Below are 21,256 nucleotides of genomic sequence, written 5' to 3' on the forward strand. Positions count from 1 at the left end.
CTCTCTGTTAAGGCATTTTAACTTGTTTAGCAACCCAGTGCTAATGGGTGGCACCCCTGCCCATGGCTGGAGAGTGGGTGGGAACTAGATGATCTTTAAGGTTCCTTCCAACCCAAACTATTCTGGGATTCTATGGTTATTTTAAGAGTAACAAAGGCTTTACAGGACATTTTAAAAATATATATAGAATAACTACCATGTTCTACAAATACATAAATGATAACTTATCTAACTCACAGGGTTTTTCTCCAGCTAATAGACTAGAAGACACTCACTAGGGAAGTTCAAGGTTATGATAAGACAGACAATCAATCCTATACCTCATGCAGAAGATGTGCCACTAACAACTATTGAATATTTGAATTATTGAGTAAACGAAGCAAGATTCATCTCAGCAAGCACCTCCACCACTGTTTGTGACAAGGAAGACAGAGTTCCATTGCTGGTTTTTACTCCTTTTACACAGGAGAAACTCTCACCCAAACCCCTTCTCCCTCCTTAGTTACTCAGACCTGACCACTAATGTTAGGGTTCTTTAGGCAGAAGGGAAAGGATACCAAAGCGATCCTTTTACCACCAAGGATATAGTCAATAAGAGGAAATATTTGCAAGCCAGTGTTCAGTATCTATGAGCTTTAAAGTTTCAAACCAAGACTTACTACTGTCATGCCTATGTAAGACTAGAAACAGTGTAAGCTTAAGGGCTCATGCAAGTTAAAGAGCACCTTCTGTTAGTAGCTTTGGAAGCACCCTTCGAGGACAGGCAGCAATTTCACCACTGCCTTTACCTTCCAAGTACACAATAATAGCATACGCATTCCTTTGAGCCCTAGACTTCTTTAGTATGATGCACCTGTCAGACTTACCCAAGGAGGTGTAAGACAAAGGGAATGTCTGGAAACACAGTTAACGCTCCTCCCATACCTGTAGGCTTGCCTTTTTGCAAGGGTGTATTATGCAAAGATTTACCACTATGGCAACACAGCTGTCTGCTCAGTACAGCACCTCCATTTCAAGTACCACCCACCATAAGCTCAGTACCTCCCTACAACCCACTTTGAGTAAAATCTGGGATTTACTGAATATACAGCTAAGATCTCCAGACCCTTGTTTTGATGTCTTAGAACCAAACTCCACCATCTCTTTCTATTTAAGAGCCATTTGTTCACAGTTACTCAGCTACAAGTAACCGCATGATACATATAGATATTGGGCATCAGAAACTGAGCTGATTGCTTCTAGGGGATACATGGAGGAACTGTTCACGTAACCCATGCACAGCTGAGCAAACTCAAACCAGAAATCCAGAGAACGACTACTTAAAGCTAGAAATAGTCATTCTATTCTAATCTAAGCTCCTAAACAGCTCATAGTTACCTTTCAGGAGACACAAAAAGTCTCCACCCTCTTAAAAAAACAAGTGAAAAAACTTTCCTGTTCACTGAAGCATTATTAGAAATATTTAAGTTTGCCTCTGACTTCTCTTCAGACATTTAAACAAAAGGCTCTTGGAACACCTATTACTTGATGTTTGCATTAATGCAATAAGAGCTGCATGGTACTACTGAAAATCACTAGTTAAGCATACAAACATCTTATGTAAAGACAACATTCACCCTCAGTTTTGTTTTTCCAAGAAGATCCAGTGGAAAGCATCTTTCTCTGTCAAAAACTGCAGTTCAACTCAAGGAAAGAAGCTAATTTTAGTCTAACAACTTACAGTTGGGCCACTCTTTTTCTAAGTTTAATCCAACCCTTTGGCCAGTGAACTATAAGTGACTTGACTCTAGCCCCATTTAATGTTTTTAGCCTCATTTTAACCTGGCACACTTACTGAAGCCAGTTAGCTTCAATATAGCCAATCTTCTTTTGAAAGAAGGCATGCTGACGTTTTTGTATCTTTACCAGAAGGTGGCCCTATTAACATGGCTGTCTTAACTGCTGCGAAAACAAGTTCAGTGAAATGAGGCATTTCACACCAGTTACTGACACCTGCACAAGACAAGCACATTTTTCTGGAGATACTCAAAGCCTAGTGAGCCAAGCCTTCATCAGAACTACAGCTGAAACCAGTTTAAACCCAGTTTCATAATATCACAGTAAAGATGTACTTCATGCAATTTGATCCTGGGAAAGGGTTCTCCAAATGAGTGAAGTTATGAAATAAACTTACATAAGAGATCTCTGCAGACAAACTACAATCAAAACCGAGACTTGGACATCAGGTGGTTAATCAAAATGGTTTCTACTTCCAAAACCTGGAAGTTTCATTCCCCTATATCACCATAACTTTATCCTGTTAAAAAGCTGACTGACATTTTCCTTCTGCCCCAGCAAACACCTTGTAGATTCCGTGTACAGGGGAAAAGGCCACTTTTCACAAAACCAAAACCTACACAGATTCATCTTGAAATAAGAATTTCTAAAATATTAGTCACAGTATATAATTATCACATTATGCTTCACATGGGCAAGCCTTAACACTCAGATCCAGTGTTCAGTCTTGGACCATGTTAATAAAGCTTTCCTTCTGTCATCTTGGCACATCCACTTTTATACTTTAAGCATTGTGAAATACCATTAGCAAGTTGTTTTCCTCCTATTATTTTTTATATTTTTGTGTGAACTTCAATCCAACAAAAACTTAAGTATTTTGAAACGAATCCATCACAAGTAAATGGGATGAAAGCAGTTAAGCAGTCTTACCTCTATTTCTCTCATGCTGAAGACTTCCACACCACACTTCTTGCCACGTTCCACAAGATCCACACCAAAAGACTCCATGACAACAATGGTGTTGAGTATTGGAGTTTCTCCCTTTTCCACACTGGTTAGCAGAAGTTTGGCCTTGTCAGGTTTGTCACAGAAAACCAATGACAAGTCAGCTGATGAAAAAGAACTATATTATAAACATGACAAGTTCAGTTTAGACTAGATCCATACATACTGAAGTACATCACAATGGAAGACTTTTCCAAAGAAGGTTACAGTTCTGCCCTCAGTCAGGTCTGTCATCACCTATTCAGCTGCTGAGCTACTGCAAGTGTCCTACCTTTGTTCACAATGTATGTAATAGCTTCAGCTCCCAGTGTATCATAGAGTGGCACCACCACCATGGAGAATGCATAGCATCCCTGTTCAATGATGACCCACTGCACAAAGAGAAGAGATGAAAGTCACTATGTTTTGCTTACTGTAACAGACCTCCAAGAAAGACTCATATGTAAACTCTAACAAGGAAACTAATAGGACACAGCTCACTTGGACAAGTCTTTCTAAAAAGTAAGTGGCAGTTCGTATCATTTTCTCAATTTGAAGATCTACTCAATTTTTATCTGTAGAAGGAGGAAAAAATCCCCAAATAATAAGGAGCTATAGGACAGAATCCAATCCAATATAATTCAACTCTATCCCTAAAAGTAATATTAAGTACTTTTGAAAAAAGCAGTTAACATTACCTGTCTCCTCAGTTTACCTACAAACAGAAAGACTTGGAGCAAAAGTCTTTTTTGACTTTTTTATTGGTTTTATGTTATTGAGGTAGGCAAAGCTTTCAATATTCCATATTATCATGAACCAGTAAAGGATTCACCTATGTCTTGACACACATTAAATTTATATACACACAGTATTCTTACCCCTACATTATCTGCATCTCATTTGATGGTCAGACATGCAACATACACAATTAAAGTAGAAGTCCTTGGAGAGTCAGCCCCAGAAAGTTTCTCAACATTTCTCAGCGCTAACCATTCTTTACAGGAATCTAATATGAAGACTTGCATAAAAAAATGCAAATACATCCCTACAAGCTGCAGTAAGAAGGATTTACCTGCTAACAAGTAGAGTACTCAAGAAACATAATGAATATTGCAGCATTATGTGCTATGTGAGCTTGCAATGCATTACAGCCAACCTATTTTCATCCAAAGTATCATCAAGGTAAGATAGTAATGCAATTCTTTTTTTAATAGTAAAACTTGGGTGTAGTTTGTAATCAACTAGCTACACCAAAACATAGAATAGCATGCAACCCCTCAAATGGGAGCCTCCAGACACATAGAAGCCAGTGGAACTGGAATATTTCTGATTTTCCCATCAAAGAGTGACAAAAATTGTCAGTGCCTTTAGTCAGTCCCAATGACAGGAACAAAATAGTATCCACCTTTAAAAGCTACCAGAACTTACAATTCAACAAGAATTGCACTAACAGGGGTGTTTCCTTTCCCCTCCCCCAAACTGTTACGCTTTCCAGTGTTTTTGCAGGACTAGCCAGCTACCTCAATCCCCCCATGATGCCAAGTTTAAACATGATTCAGCTGATTTTTCCAAAAAATATCTAATAGAGACTATGTTAAAGTTGCCAAATCTCAGTTTTACAAACTGTTTATTAGGGGCCAGTTTCCCAAAGTACTCTATTGATTGAGACAGCCTTAAACACAGGAAATTTTTCTGGCAGCATTCATGCAATGGGCAAATTGTACACCTCTTGTCCATAAAGAGTTCTTATAAAACTAGTACAAGGCCAGCTAACAGGTAGCTAGACTTTCATGAAGACATTACACATACTGGTAAGTCTAAGCAGGCACCTTTATAATAACCATGAAAGGATGCACTGAAGAGTTCTTCCTAAACAGCATCCTCCAGTACATGTAACAAGGGGGCAGCTGTGCTGCTGTTCAGCAGCCAGAAGTTTAGTAGTTATTTTAATAGGGTGGGGGTCTACTACAGCAAGACTTCAGAAGCTGCACACAGTGATAAAAGCTTCCTGTTGCAGCCTCCAACAGCTCTGGCACACCATCATTCTCAATGGTACAAACAGCACCTTTATTTTCTGGGCTACCAAGATGCCTTTTTCCCCCTCATTTTGCTTCTAAAATTAAGAGTAAATATAAATACCAAACCCTGACACTTGAGTTCTCTCAAAGCCCAAGCAAGCAACTTGTACTGAATATAGACAACAGTCAGACTTCCAGTTTCCTTTCTGACATGGCTCTGCTATTTAGGGGAAAGTGTATTTGTTGTGTTTTGTCTCAATCCAAAACAAAACTTCCTCATTTCCAAAAGAGATGACTGTTTTTCAGGAACTCAAAGAAAGTAATACTTTTATTTACAAACCCAAGTTTGGTTTTTTCATATTTAAGCAAGTCAGATGCTAGGATTTTCCCCATTAGGGGATTTCCCCAGCAGTTCTTCCCTGAAGTAACAAATGTGAATCATTTCACACAAAAAAACCCCTTCACATTTTCTCCTGTCTGGATTAGTGATTATGCTTGGGATGTCACAACATCCATCCAGTAGTTCTGAGCAGGGAAAATCCCAGATTTAAAACTGCTGGTTTAAACAAGTGTTTTTAGCTCATTCCTGACCCAACTCAAAGCAATGAAACTTCAGCATTTTATCTCTGTGATCCAAGAGCAAACCACACTTCCATGCTTACCTCCAGAAAATTCACTAACCCAGCAGAGACTTTGCACCCAAAGATCTATAAAGAAGCAATTGAAACTGGCACAACAAAAACATCTGTCTCCCTTTTTTACTTCCAGTTCATGTTATATGCACAGGAAACTGAACCACAGAGTCTGTAACCCCATGTTATTCAACAGCTTCCTAGTTGAATATATTCCAGCCTTTTTTTATTACAGAAATAAAGCCTTTTTTTATTACAGAAATAAATCTACAGCTGTTAGAAAGGGAATTCCAGCAGGAAAACCCAAGAGCTCAGGATTTCCTTGGGATGTAGGTTGAAAGAGGAAGAATGAAGCCAAAGTCACTTGTCACACAGCTTGCATTTTAGTGACAACAAGAGACCAAGACACTTCTAACCCTGTCAGAACTATAAATGTCCTTTGATAATGGCAAACACAAATGGGAGTGTTTAATCAAGAGGGACAGCATCCTTTTGACAAAGAGTAAGAACCAGTCCCCTGTCTTAATAAAGGTTTACATTGAATAGCTTAATGCAGCAAGTGCTAGCTCAAGCTACTAAACACATAAACCTAGAGAAATTCAGTCCTATTAAACAGATTTAATAAACAAGTCTAGAGAATACATACTTTCTGAATATTTCATAATATTTTTAGAAAAGGCCATCTAAAACCACTTCTGGGTTAAAATGGATAGGCACTATCAACCTGAATATCCCCATAGATGTGTCAGGTAATCTTCTTTAATTATGTCACTTTCAGTCTTTCTACCCATTTTTATTAAATTAATTTCCAAGTTTTGCCTTCAGCAGCAGTTTCCCCTCCCAGAATCTTTGTACCCAGGGCATCTGGCAGAAATAGAATTATCATCTTAGCCCATCATTTTGTCCAAATATTTAATCACTAAGTGTTCCTTTGTGTTTTAAAGGTTTAAACACCTCCTTGTGACTTCCTGTCACTTTCAATTATCTTGGTTCTCTAATGTTACTTTTTAAGAGAAACCAAGTACTGTTTACATTCACTAAGAACTACATTTGCTTCCCATTAAACAACCTCTACAACCTGGAAATCAGAAGATAATTAGTTAAGTTCTTCTGAATTCTCTGATTCTTTTTTTGCTCTCTGGCCTTCTGCGTTTAGCTCTGGGAGCAAAAAACCAAACAAAACCAACAATATAAGACACTAACCATTGTGTCAACTAGCAGTTTTGGTTCTTATGCCATGCCTATGGCTCATGGGTCTACAACATCAGCCTTTAGGCTTTTCCTGACACCAAAAGGGCTCTCAGTAGGGAAGCACACTGCCAAGAGATAAAGGAGTGGGCCATTTCAGTAATGCCCAGACCACAAATACACAAAATGTCAGTTAAATTACCTCAGGTCTGTTTTGTGAAAAGATTCCTATATACTGAATGTGAGATGGTTTGAAGCCTCGGTGGAGTAATGCAGAGCCCACACACTCAGCTCTGTCTGAAACCTGGAGGGGCAAAAAAAGAGGTAGGAAAAAAAAAATATAAGCAAGCTCATAATTGCAAACTCTCCTCAACAATTATTAATTGGTATGAATGAGAGAGAAGTTTTCTAGGATATTCCAGATGCCTTCTGTGACTTTGATAACCTAAACATTGCAGTGCCATTACATCACACTGATTGTAATTATTACACTTGCACTCAATATGCAGCAGAAGCAACACTTGATCCAGTTACACTTGAAAGTGTTAAGTATAAGTTTAAAAGTTAAGCATACATACACAGAAAAGGCCGGTTTGCTGTATCTGTGTTAAACCCAAGAAGTGACCCTGGAATGATTAAACATAGTATTTCTGCTTAATCACAAGCACTACATATCCCATCCTTCTACTTCAATCAGTGCCTATGGGAATAGCACTTCTCCCTTCAAAAAGCAGGAGAACAAGGAGGCAAAACCCAGTTAGTTCTATAAACAAAGCTTGGGAAGGCAGTTTTCTAAAGCCTTTCTATATAGCACATGACTTGAAACCACATTAGTCACATGACCCCAACAGTAAAGCTTTAATAAAAGAGAGGTTGCACCTAACAAAATCCCAGCAAAGTCACCTTGGGAAAAAGGTGAGGTCTGTTACACACAGAAGGTGTTTAATGACCTTAACAGTATGCAATAGGCAAGGTTTATGCAAATTTGAAGACCAACTGATTAAATCAGGAACAAGCTAAGTATGCACAGCTGTTAATGGAGATTTGCATACAGATATTTTCAGGGATCAAGAAGCAGCACACTGCTAGTTAGAAGCAGATTTGTTAGCACCCTATACAACCATCATTCAGCACTATGGAGACAAGTTGTCAGGAAGCCCAAACAACACCTGTAGATAGAACTTCTAGTGTAAAGTGAGCCTCTTGGAACCAAGCACAAAGTAGTAGCAGTCTAAGCCCCCTGAACTGCAGCTTCTTCAGAGGCAGTGCCCAACTTCTAAACAACTCAGCATTGAGATGCTAAGGACTGCCAAGATAGCAGTTCTATTTCAGCATTTTTTGGGGTTAACAAACCAAGCACAGGAGATGCTCTTTTTTCTCTCCCTTGCACATATTTAAGGCTGCTCCCTTAAGACACTGGTAATAGGAACTAGAACCTTTCTGCAATATTCTGCTACTACTTTAAAACATCTATAAATAATTCAGATTTGTTATATCACATTACTGGATGTTGTTTCAATGGTCTCAGCAAGCAAAAGCAAGTCTAGCGCTAAGTTAGAGAGACCACTTACCTCTTTATAGGAGATCCATTCATATGGCTGGTTTGGTTTTCTAAAACCTAGACATGGACCATTATCTAAAAAAAGATAAAAGTTACTCAAAATTTAACCCCAACTCCTCTGTCCTGACACCACTCTTGGTGTTAAGTCCCTAGATTCTCAGCAGACACCTTCAGATGACAAACTAGGTTTTTTTTTCAGGGGTGCAGGAAAGGAAGCTGGGAAAGCACAGAGGCCAACAAAGTTGGTTTAGGCCAAGGAATACAGCACTGACTTTATTCACAGAACTCTATTTCATAAGATATCAGTTTAATTCATCTTCAAGAAAATTCACATCCAATACATTCATCATATTGCTAGACAGAGATCCCCTATGTCCTGCAGCATTTCCTAGGAGTTCAAATATGCAGTTCTTGACATATTTAAAATATTATCTTCAATTTTAGACTTACTTGATACTTGTAAACCCCTTTGGAAAATATCATAAACTGTTCTCACATCATCATAGTAGTACAACAACAGTTCGTCGCTGTTGAGAAGAGAGGACCTTCGAGCATGCTCACCGCCCTAAGAAAATCAATTAGAAAGGTTAGATACACTTGTTGGCTATAAATGAATGGGAATTGCTTGAAGCAATATTCTTCTTGAGAGAACTTGAGAGCTATGCAAGGTTTTCCAGGACATTGTTTCAAGAGTCAGACTGCTCCCTACATTACCAAAAACCTGTCAGGCAAAATCTTCTTCCTCAGCTACTTATGATAGCACAGAACAAATAAGAATAGTAAAGACTGTCAAAGGGCAGTCAAAAGGGCAGTGTTTTTTGTCAAAAACACTTTTTCTTAAGAAATATTTTACTCTATTAGTGCATTATGGAACATAATTTCATCCAGCTTTCTAAATCCAGCCTCTAGAGCTCTCTAGAATATTAATAGTGCAATCCTGATCTACTTTTCTAATTAAGATTACAGAACATAATCACACTTCAATATGTGGTTTCAACCCTAAATGATTTTAAGCATGGTCACCAACATCCTAAACAAGTGTTCTCATAAGCAAAATATTCTGTTCCAAATAGAGTCCTTTAATCCAATTAAAAGTGCCAACTTACAAAAAAGGGTTTCCTCCTGATTTATTTAAATGCAGTCAAGACAATACTATCTTGAGAACTAAAATCACCATTTTTCAGCTGGTGAGCACTTACATAAGCTAGAATTGTAAGTCAATAAGTCAATACAAGAATTTAATAGTTCAGTTTTAACACTGCCTTTTTTAGAGTGACTGATTATTTAATCTCATTTTATACAGAGCAATCAAGTTTCACAAATTGCAGTTATGCAATTACTGTTGGGCCACAGTTGTTAATTAGTCCTGTTATGATGACAGACACCTACAAGCAAGTTCTTATCAGGAACAGCCCAGCTGGTTAAACAGAGTGTCTTGAGTAAACACTGCGTAAAATTTTCTCTCTATCGGCATAATCAATTTCTGGTTCTTTCAGAAAGTCAAACCCTAAACAATTCAGGCACAGATTTAGTTTGTCTATCATCCACAGCTAAAACCTGTTCACATGTTGTCATAGGTTCTTCCCTACCACTGGTTTCTTGTCTTGTTTTCGAAGTATCCTGGAGGACCAGACATCACCTGTTCCATGTATAAGCTACATAAATACAGGTTTATGTACAGAAGGTGTCATATTACCCATGTCTATAGAAATCAGCTAGCACATTAAAGGCACAGAGAGGAAAAAAAAATGTTTTTACACTAAAACAAGTCTAACTTGTTTTAGCAAAACAGTATGACTAATGCAGTGCTTGCCACTCCTTTGACAGTAAGCAGAAACGTACACTGTGTACATGACCCAGAATAAGCTAATGAGTGGCTTACCTCTAAAAATTTTTAACATTAGAAATTCAAGAGTATACTTGCTCTCGGACCAACATCTACTCTACAGGAAATTAACAGATCACTAGTACATGTCTCTGCCTGGAAAGAAAAGAAAGACTGCTTTGCTTTATTTCACTGGTTTCTCAGGTCTTGGATAATCAAGGTCATCTTCTAGATTTTCCCAGTGTCACCACTCTGGAGTTAATCTGAGAAACATCACACAATGTAGCTTGTTACCAGCCATGGTAACATCAACAAGTGCAATGTATCCCATGTACCATGTCTGACATGCTATAATTCCTACATCAGGTGAAATACAATAGCCTAAGCCATTCCTCAGCAAGAGTCAAGAAGTATTTGTTTCTCCTCATGTGGGCTACTACTGCTTTGTTTATATGCCCTATTACACAGCACCACAAAAGCTATTTCTCAGGACCTGAGGCACTAACCAAATCTAAGATGAGTTATCAGACAGCACACTGCTTAGATACAGGACTGATGGCACCGTTCTTCTGAAAAAAGAAACTCTATAACAGACTACTATTAAAAAGTTTCCATCAGTTCTTATGGGTTTTCAGTAAGGGGAAACATAACCAACTGTCAGTTTTGCTTACTTCATTCTTTTTCCCATAGTAAAGTAGAATTCACTGGATTTTCAACAGTCTTAGAATAAAAGCTTTTCTGAAAAACACACAGCTCCTTGTGTGAGGGCCGTAAGGAGTTCAATGTTATTGATGTGGCGAAATACTCCCAGATATGGTGAAGGTCAAACCAGGAGCATAATGCAAGGTCTAAATTAACTCACCTACTAAGCAATAGAATTGGTCTACATTTTGCTTGAAAGCAGCAAGAACTATTTTAGGACCTTGTCCAAATGGTCCTTATCCAGAATGTTTGTGCAATATCAGGGATAGAAAGTTCTGTTTGCAGCAAACTCGTTTAAAAATCACTGGTCGTTACCACCAAGTGTCTGAATCTCAGGACTGGAATGTTTGGCTGATTTCACAGAGGTTAGTTGAATGGCGTCTGATAGATCTGTCCAGTAAAAAGATTAGCAGTCAAAAGTGTTGTCAGTTTTAAAAAGTGTTGTCAGTTTTAAAAAGTGTTGTCAGTTTTAAAAAGTGTTGTCAGTTTTAAAAAGTGTTGTCAGAGTAGCCAGGCAATAAAATCTGATTAATATGAGAACAGTTTCTAGTTACTTGTATAAAGCAGCCCTTGCAGCAGCTCAGGGACTTGCAGGAAATTAATCCATTACACATCAGGTCCTGGTCATTGATTAAAACCTTGTCATTGGTTAAAAATAGCAGCATCTGAAGGAAACAGATTTATTCTACAACTGAGCATACGTTACTCTATCAGCGCCTATTCAGGTCATGTAAAATAACTGCTTTTGTTCAAGCTGTGGGTTTGCTTGTTGCTGACACAGGCTGCTTAGGATTAGCAGTAATGTCAAAACACACTGTAGGCTCCACCATGCCTCAGAGACAAGAGAAATTTCCCTCTACCTGAGAAGGAAAGTATACTAGCAAGTGGTGCTTAGGTCACCAACATATTATTCTGAGCAGCAAGTAGTATGAACCAGAGTTTTCAAGCCAGCCATGTAATTTTAAGCATGCTACTCCCTAAGTAAGCATACAGCACTTAAACTGATCATTCATAGGGAGACGAGCACATGTCTAATCATGTGATTCTTGAAAGACAAGGCATGCTAGAATTCTGGTAATGTATCAGAAGAATGTAAGAAGGCTTAAAAAGTTTTCATGAGTTGAATACTTCTCTCCGTATTTTAATTTCTTTCCTTAGGGGAACAAAAAAGCCAGTCAAATCCAAAGTCCTACTCCTAGAAGGTACTGACATCCTAATATTTATTTCTATCTTATTCTTCTACATGGCATAAGTTGGGAAAAATGGAAGTTTTTAAAGCAAGATTGAATGTATTTGACAGCCTGCACACAAAATCAACAGCCAAAGCTATTCAGCTGTTAGTCACCAGCGGAAAGAAAGAGCTATCTACAGGCAGACAAATCCAGATGTGGATGACACATCCCTGGAAGTGTTCATGGCCAGGCTGACAGGGGCTCTGGGCAACCTGGTCTAGTGCAAGGTGTCCCTGCCACTTCAGTAATTCTTTGCACCCATTTTCAACTACATGTGCAATCTTTATGCTCATCCAGTGATGGTTAAAATGGGTCACTGGGTGCTGGCCTACCAAATCAAAACAGTCACGAGATGGGAAGTGACCTGGAACAACAGTAAATAGGATCTGTTTTCTCCCACATGAAGTTATGAAGATATGTTATCAGAACATGTAGAAACCCTACTCCAGCCAATGACTTCACTTATTTCCTTGGTGTCTAACAAAGTTAAATCACAAGTAAGAGTTATGTACAAGCTTATTTCTAGTTCAAATTTCTTATTGTTAATGAACAGGTAGATTAGAGAGTAAAATGGTAGCAAACAGGCATTGCCTTCTGCCATGTCTTTTTTGGAGCAATTCCTCAGGCCTTTTAATATCATATTGTTTAGGCAGAAAGAAAATGTTAAGAATTTCAGAGCAGTATTCGATTTTTTTTTCCCTTTAGAAGTGACAATCTTAACATATATGTAAGAAAATGGAGTATATGAAGTTAAATTCTAAGCAAAATGTAGTGAGAACCTGAATCCCGAGTACTGTATCAGTCTTGTCACTGTTGTAAAAGTAGCAATTCTAACAGACACTTGAAACTTGATTCAAAACATACATTTTCATTTGATTACAGTTTTAAATATTATTAATAGTTCAGATACAGCCCTTAATGAAAAAAATTGGACAGATCTCACCCATTTCAAGATGTTCTCTAAGTTTGAGCTCTTATCACCATGACATGCTAACACACTCAGGTGTTTTTCATTTAAGTCTTACTACTACTCAGCCTTCCCATTAAAACTTATCTTCTAAAGAGGCATTGAAAAATAATGCTGTTATACCTATCTTGCTCAGATCAGAGAGCCAATTAGTATAATTGGATCAATGATGCTTTAAGTAGCTTAGTGAAGTCTCATACCACCAAATAAAGATTTCAATCTCAGAATCCAGCAGTGACAAGTAATTTAACTTGAAGAAGTAAAGGCAGTGAACTGAGACAGCTGTCAGTCTCAAGCAAATAAGCATATGTCATGGGGTTCATGGACAGCTAAAAGGTACTGTTTTACCATCTCATAGTTCAATGCCCCCCAAAAATCTGCAGAAGTCTATACTGCCTAATGAGACACTCCACAGCTGGAAAACTTGCACTGCTAGCTCATTCCAGCAGCCAAGATGTGCTGCTTTACAAGACATTGTCTACATGTCTGCTGTCAGAATCAGAAAAGCTCACCAAGAGAAGTGAGATCTAATGTCTAGATTCTTACTCTACACATGTTGCTTGAAAAGAGGTGGTTTTGGCAATTATCACATTGCAAGTGCGTATTTTTGTTTCCCTCTGTGTACTTCTAGTAGCAGACCTCTATTTGCTACAGTAACATGATGTGTCAGCAAGCCTGCTGTTTGCCATACTGAGAAGATCAGGAAATAAACTGTGAATGGAGGGGCCAACTAATGTGTCATTCTTTAATCTCAGTATTATGAAACATTGAAAAAAGTACTCACTTTGAAGTAATGACAGGAGTTTGCTAACATTCATGAAGGTGACCTACTGTAAATTTCAAACTGCTCTGCCACATTTGTTTACATCAGTTTGTAGTCACATCTGCTCTTAAGCACAAGAGTCATGTTAATTCATTAGATACAGGACAACTAGATGCAGTCTATCCATGCAGAAGAAGGTAGTGTAAAGGGAGACTTCAGTTCCAAGTGTGTATATATATATATAAAAAAAAAATCTATAGTGGTAGTTTCTGACTATCATGAGCAAGGAAAGAAGCTGTCAGCTTTACAATCCTACATTTTTTAAGTATCTCCCTTAAAGATCACAATTTTCCAAAACTTCAAAAGGAGAAAACACCTTGTCTGTCCTGACGAAAGAGAAGTACTCTTGAAAGATTAAGTATTTGACTCTGTAGTGAGCAGGAGAATCAATACAACCACAACTCCCAGAAACACCAGCCTTGCAACCAGTTGTCTGTATTTGCTCACAAAGCAACAGCTTCTCCCAGTCAGACTCTTTCCATATTTGACTTCACTTTTTAAAAGCCACCACCTAAAAGTAACTCTGCTTCTAAAAAGCATAAAACAAAAGCTAAGTTAACATATCCAGAGTTCAGCAGGTGGCTGGTTTAATTTCAGCTTACTCTGTGGCTGGGATCTCTTGGCAGACTAATATTTCTTCCACAGATCATCTGAGGACAATTAGTACCCTCTTCATGCTTGTAACACAATATAAAGTCTCATGTGTCAGCTATTATACACTAAAAATAACAGAAGAGTATCAGCCTAATCAGTATATACCAGGATGCATACTGGAACCCCAAGATCTAATTTAATAGGTCATCACGTGGCCAGGAATAGAATTGGCACAGTGTAGTTTTCAAACATGAACAAGTTTTGTCACTAGTGAGATCAGAAGCTCAGTTTCTCAGCAGTCTTCTTCTCCTGTGACAATTATTTCCACTGTGACCTCAGCCCTCAAGCTGGTTTTCAAAATCAGAAAGCCAAAAAAAAGGAGTTCAAGCCACATTTCAGAAATTTATTGCCCCCACACTACAGGTTTAGAAACACCCTAATGTAAATCAAGTACTTGGTCTCTCTCAATGCTACATTTAGGGTTCAAATTTCAGTGACGTACAGAATCCATCAAGTGACACTTACCTCTACTTCCACAGACTGCATTGCTAAATCACATGGTGGTTTTAATGCTTTTGGTCTTGTTGCATACCAGTAGGTTGTCAAAGCTGCAAAAGCACCGAAGCCCATCAGCGTATTTGTCGGAAGGGTGCGCACATACTGCCTGACATCCCCAAGTTCTGGCATTCGTAGGTATCTAAACAACTCATGTGCTTGCATTGCAGTTCAGTGCAGTTGTTCCAATGCTGGAATCTGTTGGTATGAAAAAAAGTTGCACAAAAAAATCTGAAATCCTGTTTTGATTCACTATTGCTGTAGGACAGTGATGTATGCCTTGTCCTACTGGCTTCCCACCATCAAAATAACTTGATCTGCCACTAGGCAGGCAACATAATTGCAGCACGGATACGTAAAGAAGTAAGCAAGCAATTACTAGTTCATACTCTTGAAAAATAGGTGGGGCTGAGAAGGGGGAATTTCTTCAGAGTTTTAGTATTGCTTTCAACAGAGACTGCATTCAAAGTTCTTTTTAAAAAGCAGACCTTTTGTTAAAGGAGAGAATTTCACAAATGTTTAAACAGTTAATCATCAAGCAGGAAAGACTGGGAAATGAAGGGCAGGGACATATGTTACCTTGCCTGCATGTAACAGAGAGCATCCTAATCCTATAGTAGCATAGCAGGAGCAGGATTTTTCCTCTCCTAAGTCCAGTAAAATAAACTCTTTTCTACTCTCCCTTCAGACATGCACAGAAGGGTCAGTACAGCAAGCTGCTTTCAAAGCTGATATCCTCCTATAGCTCCTCTGTGGTACTTAGCAAGTTTCCTATTTCTCCCAGCACCATGCCAGCAATTTATCTCTGGTCATGAGGCAGACTAAAGCAGTGGCAAATGAGGCCCAAGGCAGCAGCACGCAGCAATACAATCAAGCACAGGAAGCACATTTGATTTGTCACGTTCACACAGAAGGAAGAGCTACAAGAGGCTGCTCCCCGCCAGCACTCACTGACACGGATATTCCACAGCAAGAACCAGCTGCACAAAAAAAAAAAAAAAAAAAAAAAGGGGATTGCAGTCAGCTCAGCTGGTGCTCTCCTCTACAGCCAAGGTCTCCCGGGACGCCTGTCACATGCCGAACCCCCCGGCCGATGCCCACTAGGTGAGAGGTGAGCGGGAGCAGCCGGCCCGCGCGGGGCCAATGGCAGCCGGCAGCGCTCGGCCCGCAGCGCTCACCCCACCGCGCTCAAGGGCGCCCGCGGGCCCTGACACCGCCACGGCCGCCCGACACCCAGCGACGGCTGGCAACGCTGTCCCGCGTGCTTGAAGAACAAAGAGATGTATTTACTTCGGTAATTTAGGTCCTAGCCATTTCCTATGGACAACAGAATTAAACAAAGGTCCTAGAGAATGTCAAAGATGTAGCTAATAGCTAAAACATACTGTGTAAGGAGCCACCGCAGCAGGATGGTGGCATATGAGACTCTGAAACCCAAACGGGCAGAATTATGTTTATTAGTTTTAAAACCAACTATACCCGGTTAACATTTCATATTTCTACAGGAAAACCTCTAGTTTACAGTCTGACCTTGAAATCTTTACTGCTGCAATCAGTTATTCAGCCAGGCAACAGAAGTTGTCTAGTTGACAAAAGTCTGACTAGTATTTGGACAAGATTTGCTAGATTCAGCAAAATAGTAATGAAATTAGTTCAAAGGACCCATGGTTTCACAATGTTAACAGGACAGGCTGAAGCAAGGTCATGGATGGGGGCAGTGTCAGGACGGAATCAAGTTCCACCTCTGGAGTAGTCCTGGACCCATGGAATAATCCCCAGCCTGCAGGCACTGCTCTCCCTCCCCCACACTTTTCTTTTCTGGCATAGCCTTAGGGCACAGGGCTGCATCACCTCGACAGGCAATGCAGGGCCACTACATGCCTTTTTGATACTTGCACAGTGATACACTGCAGACTATAAACAAAATCCATAACACATTGGTTTGTAGTAACAGAAGGCAGAGATGAACTGAATATAAACAAGTTCTTCATCTACCCTTTAAAAAAAAAAAAATCAGTTACTGACTTAATAGTTAGGATCACCATGCAGTTGCTTTTTATGCACCTAATCATGCTCATTAGCCTTGCAGGTGTGAAAACTACTTTTTAAGTTTTATTATAGACAGTTGAACACTAAGAATAAAAAAAAAACAATACACCAACAAGGAAGTGTGGACGTACAAGTTAATTTCGCATATATCATAGACACCATGTTACGAAACTAGACAAGGGGGGCTATGATGTGTGTAATGGCTAAGAGCAATCTTAGCTCTTTCCTCAGGCTCCACAATGAGCACCTTAGACTTCTAAAATTGCTTTCCTGTCTGCATTAGTCAGGAAGTGTCCTGCGCACAAACTATGATTTAGGAATGCAATGTAATTTGAATTACTCAAAAGGCTTTACAGGTGATGCCTTTACAGGTAACAACTGAGGTAAACATCATCATTTAATTCATACATCAGTCCCATTATAGTCATGGATCTGCTATGATTTCAGCTTTGGTGGAGAAAATAGATGCACATCTCTGCTTTTCATTTCCTCGACCAGTTGTTTCTAGGGAAGCCTGTAACAAAACTTCTCAAGCACTTATACCACAAGTTATCAGGTATACACTGATACATTTTGCTGCTTATGTTTATATTGAGATAATATCTTTTTATGATACCTTCTGCCTCATCTGCACAAAAAACAAGGTGAGGACACAGTTTTCTGCAAGACTAAGCAATTCCAAGCTTTAACACTATCTGTTAAGTCTATCAGCTCTTGTTTTCTGTATTTATGGCAAAGCCAGGTGTAACAAAGAAAATAAACTCACATTCTTAACATACGCATCCAAATATGCCCCAGCAAGAAAAGAGGCTTCAATGCCTTCCAGCCTTCTTTAAGTCACCTCATTATTTACATGGCTCATGCTCCAACAACATCAGACATCCTGGGTTTTTATCATGACCAAGGACGAAGGTTTAGAGCCTCCAAACTGAGATACAAAGATCTTCACAATGGAGCTTCCATCTGGCTTTCAGATGTTTTCCTCAAGGAAGGACCTAGCTAAGTTTGCTCATTCAAGACCAGTAAAAAAAGCCATGCTCTCTTCACAAATTCTGGTCCTGCAATTCCTTCTTACCAGACAGGATCTAGAACACAAGGAACAGACTCAAACTAAGCCCCAGTGTGAGACACAGCTGAAGACCCAAAGGGAGAAGATGTCAAATGAAAAGTACCAGTCTGTGATACTCAGATTGCTACATGTAGGAGGGGAAAGAGCAGAACTGACACTTGAGGTCAAAAGCACTTTTTTTCTCAATGCAATCAGTAGACCTTGGTCTTTTTTCTAAAAGACCAGAGGGAAAGCAGTTTGGGTAAGGAGGCAAAACTGCTTCAGAGGTAACTATCTCTCTTGACCACCTCCAGAGAAACACTTCCCACAATGTAGCCCAAAAGGCGCCCCTCTGAACTCACCGTATCAATTTGGCTAAGGAGTTCTGTAAGTTTCTGACAAAGCCAGCTCTCTCTGCTCGTGCACACACACCCTGCAGCACCCAAGACTCATTCTTTACAGCAGAGCCAGTATCTCAAGGCAACAACCCAAGTTGGCAGGACTCTGCCGTTCTTTGCTGCTCCTACTCTTGGCATACAATGGTCTATTTACAGTGAGCAGCAGCCTGCCTATTGTCTATCCATAGCCAGACATCGTTCGAGTGCAACGGAAGAGAACAGGAGAGCAGCCGTCAGCTTCTGTATTGCAAAGAAAACAACCCCAAGAACCAATGGCCTCACTTTCTCTCTATTCTAATATTTAGATAAACAACACACTAGCACTGCCATAAAGGCAGATCCATCACATGGTGTAAAAGAACAGGCTGTGTTATTTCTACAGCCTCTTGCAGGGAGGAGAAATGTACAAGACAAGCTGTCTATCTCTTATTATGAGCAATATGGCACTAAGATATTTTCCTTATGATATGTTGAAACAGGGAACCAGCCACCCACATACCTTGGAGTTGTCCTGACAGCTACCTGCCACTGCAGTCAGTTTTTTTCTTACTCTTACAGGTTACACTACACAGCTCCCATGGATCTCATTTCTTCCTTAAGCCTTTCTCCACTCAGCCTTTGAAAGAACAAGTGCAGAATCACATTCTAGCTCCTTTACTATGTATAAAAAATGGGTAGAACAAATAGCTTTGGCTATTAACTGGAGAAATCCTTTTGTCTGAATAGAATACATAATCCTAATCTCAGAGTGCATTTACAATCAGCTTAAATTTGAGTCAGTCCAACCTGTCCTAGATACATGCTCCCACAACCCTCTCCCTGCTGGCCAGGCAGTCACAAGGGAGGTGATCCAGCAAACACCATCTTTCTGCATTAGTTGTGATGCTAGTTCTCAATTAGATCAACTCTCGTCTCAGTGACCAGACAGCCATTAGCTCCCACAAGGAAACACAACAGCACAGCTGGGGAAGTGGGTGGACTACTGTAATACTACACATTAAGCACAAAACTCTAAACACTGCATCCACATCCTCCCAGGATTTTCTGCCTGTCCTGCAGTTAGAGGGGAATCTGACTGAGGTCTTGCAAACACCTGTGACAGCCAAACTGGCCAGGAAACAAACCACAGCCACCTTCAAGATACAGCAAAGGAGCTTTGGTATTTGAGACATGAAGGAGAAATCCCAGTTCAAGCCCTGTATAACAGACAAGACAGCAAGATGCCTACTGTGGTGCAGCCTGTCACGACATATATGAGGAGTCATATATAACTCCTCAGCCAGAGAAGACTGGCTGAACAAATCAAGTACATTGAACTGTCTAATCCACTACTGTGACCTCCTCCTCCCCCACCACCTCCATCTCACCCTCTGCCCTCTCCCCAACTAAAATAAATTAATTAATATCCTCTTACCCAGAAATCACCTAGTTCACCCAGCCAAGCATGAGAGCTATAAACCCTTCTTTCAAAGCAGTAACTGACATATTTACCTTCCTGCAAGAGTAAAGAGGGAAGAACTAAAGAGCTGTTAATAAGGAACACATCCCAGGCAGGAGGAACCACCAGATCCTTAGTATTCACACTTCACTTCCAACTCCTCTTCAGCTCCCCCACTCAGGCGATAAGCAACCATAAGGCATCATGCACTGGGGGGTGCAGGTTGCCTCTGCTGGTTCAGTTTCTGTTCCTGCACTTGGGACAAGGCAGAACTGGAGGGAAACAACCTACAGGCTGGATTCAGACCCATCAGTTAGGCCACAGTGACTTACTTCATAAACTGCAACCAAAGTTAAGGCTTCTGCTGCAACCTTTAAGGAGCACTAAATCTGAAACTGGCGTGTCAAGGCTCTGTTCACATTAACAAGGAAAGTCACAGGCCTGTCCTCAGACATTTGGCCTCAGTCCCCTTGCAATCAAGTGGAACTCCACCTGGATTCTTGCCTCTCAGTGATGTCCAATAAGTAATCTGAGCACACACTGGTGAGGTCACTGGAGTTTATTCAAGTCCAGGAGTTGAAACACATGACAAGAATCTGCCCAATGCCTTTTGTGCAATTACAGTCCTCCGACAACATTTGGTAACCCTGTGTATAATGGAAAACCAACACGTATGACTAAAACCTTTCAGAGAGTGATTGATTAAATTACCTTTAATCCAAGCCTGTACAGCACAACATGTCACCAAGCAGTCTTACCAGTTTCTCATCTCTGAAAACCAGATAAGGTGCCTACAAATATTTTTCAGTCTACACTGCTATGCATTAGAATTGCATCCCTGCAACTGTGATTTGCAAGTACATCATGGCACTACTCTGTTAATCTAGCATCATTCCAAATACCATTTAGATGAAAGCCACCCTACAGAACCCAGCAGCTTTCTTGTGGCCTAAGAGCTTGAGTAGATCATACCAACTGATTCATTCTACTCATCCCAGGAAAAGGCTACTATTCAGAAAGCCCAGTGTGCAATATCAAGCTAACACATGGTTTAAGTGCTCTTTTGAGACTCTCTGAGAAGGAGTTTCTCACTCATACTGCTGATACCTGAAGTCTCGCAGAAGGCAACCTGGGTCAGGCACACTAAGCCCCATTGCATCATGCTAGATAGTGTTTACACCCAGCAGGTTGTTACAAAAAACACAACCCTTAACACTCAGACTGGAAGATCAGTAAGTACTTATGAGAAGCAATTGGTTCACTGAGTGACCTCCCACCACCAGCAGCACAAAAAAATAGTATGACAAACACAGCAACCTTTTGACCTCAGGTATTAGGGTATGCCTACATTTCCTCCAAGTCAGTGATAGTAAGCATTGTCTTTTTGCTTTCCTAGGAAACTAATTCAAACTTACCAGGTGTACTAGTTTGAAAACAAACCAGTGGGAGGCACTAAGTCAGAATAA

General features: G+C 39.9%; 1 protein-coding gene across 2 annotated transcripts in view; it reads right to left on the reverse strand.

The window, feature by feature from the left end:
* Positions 1 to 21,256, reverse strand: part of ACSL1 (acyl-CoA synthetase long chain family member 1) — a 38,780-nt gene that overhangs the window by 14,639 nt on the left and 2,885 nt on the right. For both annotated transcript variants that reach the window (XM_042014881.1, XM_042014882.1), the window contains exons 2-7: positions 14,828 to 15,055; positions 8,610 to 8,724; positions 8,170 to 8,234; positions 6,801 to 6,902; positions 3,053 to 3,152; positions 2,707 to 2,885 (exon numbers count right to left, since the gene is read on the reverse strand). In XM_042014881.1, the coding sequence (XP_041870815.1) occupies positions 2,707 to 2,885; positions 3,053 to 3,152; positions 6,801 to 6,902; positions 8,170 to 8,234; positions 8,610 to 8,724; positions 14,828 to 15,022 (756 nt within the window). In that variant the 5' untranslated portion in view covers positions 15,023 to 15,055. The remainder of the gene's footprint in view (positions 1 to 2,706; positions 2,886 to 3,052; positions 3,153 to 6,800; positions 6,903 to 8,169; positions 8,235 to 8,609; positions 8,725 to 14,827; positions 15,056 to 21,256) is intronic.

This window comes from Corvus kubaryi, unplaced genomic scaffold (assembly GCF_017639235.1).
Source record: "Corvus kubaryi isolate FWS band 111438036 unplaced genomic scaffold, C.kubaryi_AGA036_p1.0 split3-131, whole genome shotgun sequence".
NCBI lineage: Eukaryota > Metazoa > Chordata > Aves > Passeriformes > Corvidae > Corvus > Corvus kubaryi.